This window comes from Myxocyprinus asiaticus, chromosome 2, assembly GCF_019703515.2.
Source record: "Myxocyprinus asiaticus isolate MX2 ecotype Aquarium Trade chromosome 2, UBuf_Myxa_2, whole genome shotgun sequence".
NCBI classification, from domain to species: Eukaryota; Metazoa; Chordata; class Actinopteri; order Cypriniformes; family Catostomidae; genus Myxocyprinus; species Myxocyprinus asiaticus.
In genome coordinates, this window is record NC_059345.1 from 31,296,941 (window position 1) to 31,309,132 (window position 12,192).

At 38.7% G+C, this 12,192-nt stretch overlaps 1 protein-coding gene across 10 annotated transcripts in view; it reads left to right on the top strand.

The window, feature by feature from the left end:
• The window catches only part of tjp1a (tight junction protein 1a), a 183,451-nt gene that overhangs the window by 167,255 nt on the left and 4,004 nt on the right, over positions 1-12,192 (top strand). For 3 of the 10 annotated variants that reach the window (XM_051723507.1, XM_051723516.1, XM_051723548.1), the window contains 8 exons: positions 326-550; positions 1,824-2,576; positions 3,786-3,871; positions 4,289-4,492; positions 5,478-5,557; positions 5,711-6,146; positions 7,537-7,754; positions 7,966-8,109. In XM_051723507.1, the coding sequence (XP_051579467.1) occupies positions 326-550; positions 1,824-2,576; positions 3,786-3,871; positions 4,289-4,492; positions 5,478-5,557; positions 5,711-6,146; positions 7,537-7,754; positions 7,966-8,109 (2,146 nt within the window). The remainder of the gene's footprint in view (positions 1-325; positions 551-1,823; positions 2,577-3,785; positions 3,872-4,288; positions 4,493-5,477; positions 5,558-5,710; positions 6,147-7,536; positions 7,755-7,965; positions 8,110-12,192) is intronic. The other 7 variants (XM_051723530.1, XM_051723580.1, XM_051723525.1 and 4 more) reach the window with 4 other exon arrangements.

Here is a 12,192-nt window from a genome sequence, read left to right on the forward strand (position 1 = left end):
TAACATTAATTATCCTTTAACAAAAATACAGGCTTCGCATTTTTGCTTTTAAACCCTCTGGAACACTGTCCCTGTTATTTTCATCAGAAGTTCATTACTGTAACCTCTTAATGTTGCTTTTGAGGGACAAGTCAAAAGTATTTTTGGAGGTAATCAACATTAGGCCACAAATGCTGTCGATAGAGCCTAACTTGTATTGAACAGGAACTTTCCTTTAACAAGCAGTAATGGTGTCAGATGAGAGACAGGACAATCATGAAGCTCAGCTGAAGTGCAGAGATAAGGTTTAAACACGTGTATTAAACATTTCTGAACACCTTCACAGAAAGCAGAGGCTGCTCTCCCCCCGCAGCCCGAGCCACTGGCAGAGACAGCGCCCCCTGCTGTACATGTAAATGTAGGGGCTCTGAGTGCCAAAGATGTCCCGGTCACCCTCACTCAGGGGAATTTCAGCCCAGAGGCTAGCTCTCTCTTCCCACCTGCCCCTGAGCTAGCTCAGCCCCTGCCTCCCGACCCCAACCAATCTGGACAACCCGGGTCAGAGTCCAAGGTACCTCACTAGCCACTCGCTCTGGACTGAAGCCGGCCCAGTTTAACGCCCGAGCCTGGTGCCCTCTCTTACCGCCGTCTGCCCTGCCTGTGTGCTGCAGTGCTTTCTTTGATCTTGCATGTGCACTGTGTGCTTGTCAAAGAGAGTGTCTATTCTGTGTCTGTGTTTGCGTGCGTGTGTGTTTGTGTGTGTGCGTGCATGTGCATTACAGCATTCATACACAACAGTGGGTATGACAGAGGTCTGCTGCATCAGATCCTAATTCAAGAACCTGCAGGCCAGCCCAAGTCCCCACTGTTGCTTGCCTACTTATGCATGACAAGTCTGGGTTTATTTTTTTGCTTGTTGAAGTAGAGTTAGAATATTAGTGCTGCAATGAATGCAACAAACTGATTTAATAATTCATTTGATCTTTATTGACAGGGTTCCCATGGTTATGGAATACATGGAAATGACTGGAAAATTGATTAAATTTAATGAAATTCTAAAAGTCATGGAAATTTCTGTAGATAGAATAAATTTAGCCAGTTATGCTCTGCTTTTAAATATTCAACTATATAATTCTCCTGTGTAGAGCTTATGTAGAGTTACATTTCTGAGCCATAGTGATGTTTGATTTTTGATCAAATTGGTCTTAATGATTCATTAGCAAATGGGTTTGATGAATCAAAAGGACTTTTAAAAATCCTTATTATCCAATAATCACAAATTAATGGAAAGGTCATGAAATTAATTGGTCAAAAAGTGTGGGAACCCTGTATGTAGCTTCATATAGAAAACTTTGGATCTTTTTTTCCCTCCTGATCTCACTTTGAAACATAGCCTTGACAGACATACTGTATCACTGACTGGATTGTTATTATTGCTTAAAGGCTACTTCTCAAAATAAATATATATATGTATATTTTAAGCAAAATGTTGCCTGAACATTATTGGTTTTATTACAGTGGGATTTTTCATTCTGGCTGATTTTGTCCCAGTGTATTTGTAGCTTGGGTGTAATGAGTTACTTTATTCAAATCTTTCTCCTAAAACTCTGACACTATTTGTGTGATGGCTGCCTCCATTTTGACCTGTTCAATAACTGCCCACTCTGAGTCTTCCTCTATTGCAGGTCTTTCTGCTGACTATGCTTCAGTCTTCAGCTATTAATCCAAATATTAATCACCTCTAGTTTCTGCCATCTCATTCAATATAATTGATTGCTGTGGTTTTGAGTTTTGTTTCTTTGTACAGTTAGTATATAATTGTCCTCCTTTGGCTTTATCAACAGATGTACAAGAAGGAGATCTACCGTAGCAGCGAGCAAGTCAGCCCCAGTCCTATGCCACCCAACTACAACTCCCAGCAGCCCCTCTACCAGGAAGACAAGCCATATATAGATTACGACCACCAGCCGTACCACTACGATGGGGGCTACATGGAACCAAAGGCTCGTAACTTTGACCCTCACCTGCATTTTGACAACAATGTGGTTCCATATGAAGAGCAATGGGCCCCGTATGACCACCAGCCCATTCCCCAGCATCCATCTGGATACAACTCTCATATGTCCTATGAGGATGTTCCGAACCGCATGTATGGTCAGCGACATGACACGGGATACGACACGGGTCGACCTCGTTTTGACAAACCCAGTACCGGACCGATCCGACACGATGAACCACCCCCTCCTGCGACAGGAGGATATGATGCACGGCCGCAGTATGACCAGGAGTCACTCCCTCGCTCTCAAGCTACCTCCCGCTCCCCAAAACTCCCCAAACAGTACTACGACCCCTCTCAGAGGCCTTCCTACAATCAAGCACCACAGAGGGGCTACATGCACTCTGAAGCCTCCGTGGTCCCTCCCAAACCTGAGTCCATCTCACCGCCAGTAGAGCCTGCACTTCCACCTCCTCCAGCGGTGGTTGAGGAAGACCCGGCCATGAAGCACCAGTCTGTGCTGACGAGGGTGAAAATGTTTGAGAACAAGCGATCTGTGTCTGTAGACAGGGCAAGAGAGGATGCAGACTCTGGCCTTCGAGTGAGTTGACACAGTCTGTAAAATATTTTACCAAAATATGAAAATTCTGTCAAAATATACTCACCCTGTGTCTTTCTGAACCAATTTGACTGTCTTTCTTATGCAGAATAATAAAGATGTTTTTACAGCTTAAAAACTTAAGTCTAAAAAAACTACTCAAAAGTATCTAAACAACGTAAGAGTCACATTGAATACTTTTCTGATATTTTTGGGTAATTTTTTTAAGCTTTAAAGGGATAGTTCACCCAAAAATTAAAATTCTCTCATTTACTCACCCTCATGCCATCCCAAATGTGTATGACTTCCTTTCATCTGCAGAACACAACAAAGATTTGTAGAAGAATTCCTCTGCTCTGTAGGTCCAAGCAATGCAAATGAATGGTGACCAAAACTTTGAAGCTCCAAAAAGCACTTAAAGGCAGCAGAGAAGTAATCCATACGACTCCAGTGGTTTGGTCCATGTCTTCTGAAGCGATCCAATCGATTTGGGATGAGAACAGACCAAAAAATAACTCCTTTTTCACTATAAATCGTGACATCTGCAGTCTCCTTGGCAATCATGATTTCAAGTTCGATTACACTTCCTAACACCATTCAGTGCTCTGCGCATACGTCAAGCATTAGGAAGTGTAATCGAGCTTAAAATTATAATCACCAAGGAGATTGCAATGGCAAGATGTACAGTAAAAAAAGGAGTTATATTTGGGTCTGTTCTCACCCAAAGATGATTAGATTTCTTAAAAAGACATGTATTAAACCATTGGAGTCTTATGGATTACTTTTATGCTGACTTCATGTGCTTTTTGGAGCTTCAAAGTTTTGGCCACCATTCACCTGTATTATATGGATCTGAGATATTTTCAGAAGAAAGAAAGACATACATCTGGGATGGCACGAGAGTGAATAAATGATTGGAGAATTTTCATTTTTGGGTGAAATATCCCTTTAAATTGAGTCAATATCCACTGCCTTTGTATTGAAAAGACAGGCTGTGATATTCATTCAGACATCCCCATTTGTGCTCCACATAAGAAAGGAAGTCATACAGGTTTGAAACAACATGAGGGTGAGTCAATTAATGCAGAGTTCTCATTTTTGGGAGAACTACTACTTTAATAAACATTCTAGAGCGTTTTGAATTCATAATTGGGGTAATTTTTTGAGTTAGTTACTTATATGAGTAAATTCATCTCTCTCTTTCTCACTTAGCCAGTGGATATGGTGCCTAAACCTGGAGCTGTCTCTGTGCCCAAAGCCAACTCCTTAAGTAACCTGGACCAAGAGAAGGTCTTTAGGTAATGAGCTAGCTCATAAAGTACAAATAAATTGATTTGCAGCAATTGGCACACCGCATTATTTATGTCTGTCTAAAGAGCAGTCCTTTAAGCCCTGTCATAAAGTCAATAAAATATATGTGGCACAAGCCATAGAAATAAAGTTAGTCATAGATCTCCATCTAGTGGTAAAATAATGAAATCAGGCTCTCTGTCTCCATGCCGAGGCTGATTTTTGCCACCTGTCGTTATATAAGGCACTGGCATTTTAGTGATAAACAAACATTGCGTGTGGCTACTGACTCTGTGTGTCTATAAGTCGAAGTGACCTCATAAATGTATGAATGAAATTCTGGCTGCTTTAGTGGATATCTTTGACATTTTACCAGTGTTAAATGTGTCAAATTAAAAATAACACCTACTCCCTTATTCTCTCAGGTCTCCAGAGCCACAGCAGCCGCAGCCCAAAGCAGTGGATGACATCATTCGATCTACCAACAATGACCCTGATGAGGATGAAGAGTACTACAGGAAACAGCTCTCTTTCTTCGACCGTCGCAGCTTTGACAGCAAACCCTCCGCACAGCTGACACCTGCCAGCAAGCCAGCCCAACCTCAGACCCAACCAGGCTACTACCCAAGGTACATGCTCAATACCTTAACATACTTCATGTAAATGGTATTTACACACTCAAACGTAAATATGTTCCGTACCGTTAATTCACTTTATATGTTTTCATTTTATGTGCAGTTGTTTATTGGTATTGGTATACGAGAGGTTCACGAAATCTTAAGAAACATATTTGTGAGTGTCTTGCAAATATGTTTATGTCTTGAATGTAAATTAGCAAGTTTTTATCATTTAAAACAGTGGTTCTTCAACTTTTTGACCCCAAGGCACCCCTCTGACCAAGACTATATTTACAGGCCCCCTCCCTCCCTCAAAAAAATTGTCAGAGTTAGCACTCAAGGTACATTTTCACCAGAGTGTAGTCTAATCTTGATTTCATAGTGATATTTAAGTTATTTTAATATAACTTATTTTAGGGGGGCCTGGGTAGCTCAGCGAGTATTGACACTGACTACCACCCCTGGAGTCGCAAGTTCGAATCCAGGGCTTGCTGAGTGACTCCTGCCAGGTCTCCTAAGCAACCAAATTAGCCCAGTTGCTAGGGAGGGTAGAATCACATGGTGTAACTTCCTCGTGGTCACTATAATGTGGTTCGCTCTCAGTGGGACGTGTGGTGAGTTGTGCATGGATGCCTCGGAGAATAGCATGGGCCTCCACACGCTGAGATTCGTCCTCTGCCACCCAGATTGAGGCGAGTCACTACGCCACCACGAGGACTTAGAGCGCATTGGGAATTGTGCATTCCAAATTGGGGAGACTTATTTTAAATCATTTCAAGTCATCTTGAGGCCTTGGACATTTTGCCCCCTGGTTGAAAACCACTGATCTAAATGGAATCAGAGGTTTGTCATGTCAGTAAAACATTTCTCAGGATTGGTAATATAAATGTAATGTTTATAGCAATAAATGTGATTGAAGAATTTATGGCTCTTTTAAGTTTTAATTAGTTTAGCCTTTGTCCTCGTGTGAATTTGTCTGTCTGTTTATCTGCCACAGGGCAGAATCCGTGGATAAAGTCAACCCTGTTCCTCCTGTAATCCCAGCTGTACCACCCCCGACCCTACCCAAACCTGCAGGTAAGTCATTAATGGAAGTTGAACTATTGTATACGCCCTGACCTCAATTGATTGTATTAATTTTAAGAGACTTCCATATTTGTGTTCTTCTCTCATTGAAATGCCTGCATGAGCTTGTTTACATACTCCTCTTCTTCTCTCACACATAAACAGTGACGCCACCTCTTGATCCACACGGATCTCCCAAAGTGAAGCCTCCCAGTCACAAAGACACAATCCAGAGTACCTACCTGCCTCAGAAGAGTTTCCCAGAGAAATCTGTTAACGGCACCGGAGAACCTCCAAAGTCCAACAGCACGCCTGCCACGTCTAGCTACAATCGATTTGTACCCAAACCTTACACCACCTCTGCAAGGCCCTTCGAGCGCAAGTTTGACAGCCCTAAGTTCAACCACAATCTCCTGCCCAATGACTCGCAAAATAAGACAGATAATGTTAAAGCTCCCATCAGCACCAAAGTCAAACCACAGAGCTCACCCCAGCCGACAGACCTTGACAGCAGCCTAGACACATTCACTCGCACCACGGACCAGAAACCCAAATACCAGCAGAACAACATCAATGCCATGCCCAAGGCAATACCTGTCAGGTAAAGTAGAACCAATTGAAGCTAACTCTATAATTCTGCAAGTTTACTTTTTGCTTGGTAAGTAGACATTTCTTCCATGTATACATTTTACATCTAAAAAAGGTTTCTAAAATGAATGATGAACTAGATTTGCATTTCTTAAAGCAATTACCATTGCTTGCAAAGAAACAAAGATGTGTATCATCTTTTCAGGTGGCTGCACACAAAAAATAACATAGTCATTGTGCAATGCACTGGCTCTATAAATGTAAAGTAAAATATATGTTAGTAAGACCAGGCAAAACACAATTCAGAATGCAAACCGATTTAATAAAGACAAATCGCAATTCAGTCTGCATATATAACAATAACATCATTGCTACCGATTACATTTAAATGCAAAAGGTTCTCCCAGCGTTAAGTCAGTCAGATTTTCAAACTTTAAAGGGATAGTTCATCCAAAAATGTTAATTCTCTTATTATTTACTCACCCTCATGCCATCCCAAATGTGTACAACTTTCTTCTGCTGAACACAATTGTTTTAAATAGATTCTAAAGATTTTTAGAAGAATGTCTCAGCTGTGTTGGTCCATACAACGCAAGTGAGTGGTGATCAAAACTTAGAAGCTCCAATAAGCACATAAAGGCAGCATAAAAATAATCCATACAATCCATGATTCAGAAGTGATATGACAGGTGTGGGTGAGAAACAGATCAATATTTAAGTGCTTTTTTACTACATATCTCCAACCTGCCCAGTAGGTGGCGATCTGCACGAAGAATGTGAATCGCCAAAAATCAAAAGAAAAAGTGGAAGTGAAAGTAGAGATTCATTGTAAAATAAATAAATAAAAGGACTCAAATATTGATCTGTTTCCCACCCGCACCAATCATATCACTTCTGAAGACATAGATTTAACCACTGGAGTCATATGGATTACTTTAATGCTGCCTTTATGTGTTTTGGAGCTTCAAAGTTTTGGTTCCAATTCACTTGCATTGTATGGACCTACAGAGCTGAAATATTCGTCATACACATCTGGGATGGCATGAGGGTGAGGAAATGATGAGAGAATTTTTGAGGTGAACTATCCCTTTAATATTACATTTCTTAAAGTATAAAGTTTACACATTTTTTTTAGAAATTACAGAAATGGTACTCCTAAGATTGAAGATTATTTATAAAATGTATGAAAATAGCCAATTTAACAAAATAAGTCATCGTACAATCAGTAGAACAAGATATTTGCTAGATAACTTTTGCAGAAAAAAAAAAAAGCTAAAACAAGGGAGTAACAGAAAAAGAATATCTGGGACAAGCAGGTGAATTTAAAAAATTTCAGATGACAAGAGTGAGAAAAAAAAAAAAAAAGCAGCAGTCAAAACATCTATTTTTCCTCGTGTTTTCAGCCCGAGTGCTTTAGAGGACGATGATGATGATGACAGCCATACAGTGGTGGCTACAGCGCGGGGCATCTTCAACTGTAACGGTGGGGTCCTAAGCTCCATTGAGACAGGAGTGAGCATCATTATCCCTCAGGGAGCCATTCCTGAAGGTGTGGAGCAGGAGATTTACTTCAAAGTGTGTCGGGATAACAGCATTCTGCCACCTCTGGACAAAGAAAAAGGTCAGTCACGCATGTTTGAACTATAAGATTAGAAAATTCTCATATTTCTTGACTTTCTCCACAACTCTGTAAAAGATTTTCTACCCTAAATTTGTGGCTTAAGGGATAATGTTTTTGTCATTAGTACTATAGATATGGTTTGTAGAGAAATGTATTAATTTCTGTTTGAGTGTAAAGTAAATGTGCTAATGAACAGTGTTTGTACATGCAGGTGAAACTCTGCTGAGTCCTCTGGTGATGTGTGGTCCTCATGGTCTGAAGTTCCTGAAGCCAGTGGAGCTCCGCCTACCTCACTGTGCGTCTATGACCCCTGATGGTTGGTCTTTTGCTCTAAAATCCTCCGACTCCTCGTCGGGTACGCTGTCCTTTCTCTGTCCTTTTTGGGGTCGTTTGGGATGGCTTTGTGACAACTTTGGTTGTGGGCCTTTCTCCCTATCAGGCTTTTTTCATTATGCATTATGTTATTCTCACATTTATACAGCCTGTCATTTTGTTTATTCATTTTTTTCTGTGTCATTCATTCATGCACTCGCTCGCTTCTCATTCATTTGATCAAGTTGATCACATAATAAATCATAACAAGCTTTTAAATTGAAACAATGCACTCATATGGACTCCATCACCCTATCACCCTGTGACATTTTTTTTCTGTTGTGTTGGTCATTTTTTTTTCTTTGCTCAGCAAAAAAAGATAGACAGATGAGACGACCAATAAGATAAAAGCTTTTTAGCTGTGTCTGGTGCTAGCATTCCAGGTAGACTTGGAGCTGTGTATATTGTTGGTCTCAGAGTACAAGGAACTTATAAAATCCATAGTGTTAAATGTGCTGTAAGCAATCTTTTTCATGGAAAGGTATGCAAAAAATGGTCCTACTCCCTGAAAGATATCAATGAAATACGTGTCATGAGATATCTCACTAGTCTCTGTGCCAGCTCGAAATTCTGTATACAGCAAACAAAAATGTGTCTGCAGGCCATGGTCTCTGGCACTTTTGACCTGTCAGTCATTTTGTGCATTCTCAGTATTGTTGTTGCAGTAAATTATTGAGGCTTAATGCCATTTTTATGCCATGTTGAACATAACAGATGTCAGTAGAGGGCGCTATTTTGCTACTGTTGTTTTTAACAACCATTTCTGCACGATGTCGGCCTCAAAGCTCATTTGGTATCTTTGGAGTTCGGGGTTTTGGAAAGAGGGATGTGGCTAATTCAACGGCTCAGTCTTGTGGAAGTAGAATGGCTAAAATCACTTACAGCACCTTTAACTTACAAGCAATGAGAAAGAAATGATGGCGGCAACCAATTGCTGGCAAAATGGGAATGTATTTAATGTACTTATAGTCTATGTAATGTATATTTGAGCACTTAAGCCACACTTAAGCCAAACATTTATGAATTTCATTGCATAAGATAAAAAATTAAAAAATAAAGTGGCATTTATTTTAAAGAAATATGCCACAAACACTTTTTTTAATTAAAACATTTCACAAAAAGAGATTTGTTAGGTTCAAATTTTTGCTAATTTAAGACCAAAAGTATTTGAAATCTTTTGGGTTACCAGATGTTGTGGAACATAGGTCACCTGTATAATCTGTCTTTTATACATCCACTTAAAATCACCTCAACACCAGTTGCTTTGAAGTAATTGTAAATATGGTTAAGAAAAGGAAAGTAGCTTCTGAGAAAATCTCTGGCACAAATTTTTGTAGAGATGCAACTTGGTTTCATAATTTATCTAAGCAATGAAATTCATTTATTTTTCAGTGTGACTCAATTGTCAAAAATACTTTTTTGGGGCCACTGTATACCATACGAATGTAGAAGTAGCTGTTAATTACAGTAGATACAAATGTGTTATCATTTTAAATATATTTGATGCAAATTTCGAAGGTTGAATTTCACAGGCAATATGCATAGGTTTGTTGCAACGTGAAGATGCCTTTATTTGTTCTCTTAAACATGACTACAGCCTCCTGCATTAGTCATGTTAAGTCCCTGTATTAAGGCTGCAACTAATGATTATTTTGATAATCGATTAATCTAATGATTATTAGAACGATTATTCGACTATTCAGCAATTATTGCAACGATTAATCATTAGCTCTTGACCGATTATTCAGCTTATGCCCCGACTTAAAAGATTGAATTAAACGTGCTTACTAACAATAAAGAGGACAAAATCATCTGTTAAAAATACCTCTAAATGACATTCACTGAATTAAAGAGAAAATCATCCCTTGTTTTTGTCTTGTTTTCCATTTAAAATAGTCTAAAAATCCTTCAAACGAGATACATTCACTTGAGAAGCAACATATAGGATATTTAGACTTGCTTTAAGAGAATGTATCTTAAATATAAGTGTATTTTGTATATAAGAGTATTTTTTTTTTACTTGGTTATACTTCTGCGAGTGCAGTAAAGACAAAATATACTTATATTTAAGATATGTTCTATAAAAGCAAGTCTAAATATCTTATATGCTGCTGCTTAGGTGATTGCATATTTTTTAAAGGATTTTTAGATATTTTAAAATATTTATATTTTTAATATTACATTCAGCATTCTCATAATAATTTTTTCTTCTGCAGTATAGCTGCTAAAGAAAATGTACATTGTTTTAAAGGAGTTTAAGATATTTATATTGGGAAAACAAGACAAAACAAAAACAAATCAAAAACATATTTTGTTGCAGTGTATAATGGGGTGAAGGTGAAGACTACCCTCTCTCACCTTTGTTCACTTCAGTCCATCTTTAACTCAGAAAAAAACAAACTCTCTCTTAGCAATAAAGCTGCGTATTGCCAGTTTTCTTCACGATAAGAAATGCACAGTGACACATATATTATGATTCAATAAGTCGCGAGCCATCAGGTTATAATCTAGCTTTTTTTGTACAAATTTTTTTGACAATTTCTATAACGTCGACTAATGATTTCCGCCTCCAGGTTAGTTTAATAATCACAGATTCTGCAAATGAGCATTATGCAAAATAATTTTGTTTTTCATCTTCAATTCAGCCATGTGATTTCATTAACTGGCCATTCACTCATGCTATTTTTTTGTGCTTTGAACTTTCTCACACAGCCACCCAAATGTCTGAATATTCAGAGATGCAGTTTCTGCCTCTCCTCCACTAATGGACTTCTTTATTTACCACAACCTTCTCTGATCGGAAGTCGCAGCAAATGTTTTTCCCTGGGTCTTCAATTCTTTCTCTATCTCTTTCCATTCATTCGTCTCTATGTAACTGGTAAAGCAGATACTGCCCTGGAGTAGCAACTAATTAACCCCTTGATTTGAATGTGCAGTAGAGAGATGAGACTGCAGCCCTGTGCTCTCCTGCCTCATTGTAAAAGGATTACAGGCCCTTGCCTCTAATCTGCATATTGTAAAACAAGGCCATTCTTAAGCTGTAGCTCGAGGCTAATTGGCGCACACTCATGGAAAGTGAGAGAGTTCTTCCCAACTGTAGTATTGCACAGAGATTGTTCTGATAGAGCTTACAGTAGAGTGCCAAAAAACCTACTCAAATCCTCAGATCTTTGTTGATTTTTAAGTTCTAAAACATAAGAGTCTGTGGTTAACTATGGTGTTAACCCTTCCTGTTTTGCTGGAAATGTTTGTCCCTATACTATAAAGCTCCTTAGACTTTGAGATATTTTGGTTATTGCTCTGGACCTGCATAAATGGCGCAAGCTTGAGAGCCTGTGTGTTATCTCTGAGCATTTTTTCCCCTCACACAGCCCAAAGGGAGCAAGAGCTGAAACTGTACTACTGTAATACAGTACCCCATGGTGGATAACAGTTGACCTGTATTTAATATAAACCATATTTCTTGACATTTTTGCTTTGTAGGGGCTTAAAGGAATGTTCCAGGTTAAATACAAGTTGAACTCATTTAACAACATTTGTGGCATAATGTTGAATACCATAAAAATAATTTCGACTCTTCCCTCGTTTATATGAGAAAAATAAAAAAATCGAAATTAGCGGTTACGATAAGGCACTTAGAATGGAAATGATTGGAACCAATCTATAAACATTAAAATACATACTGTTTCAAAAGTATAGCAGCAAGACATGAACATTATACTGTACGTGTTAACATTATTTTAGTGTGATAAAATAAGTGATTATCATTATGCCGTTGACCAGATTACAAGGTTTACTAGCCTTACATCGTCATGACAATAAAGTTGTAATATTGGATATAACTTTACACAGATAAGAGAAGAAAATTTATAATGCCAAAATCATGTTGACGTGTAATGTTTACTTCTTGTGGCTACACTTTTGAAACAGTGTGTATTTGAATATTTATTGACTGGCTCCATTACTTTCACACTGAAATTTCATGAGACACAAGTGGCTGTCGAACACATATTGAGCTACATATATAACATATAAGCTACACAAGTATTTTCTCAGGCACTTATTG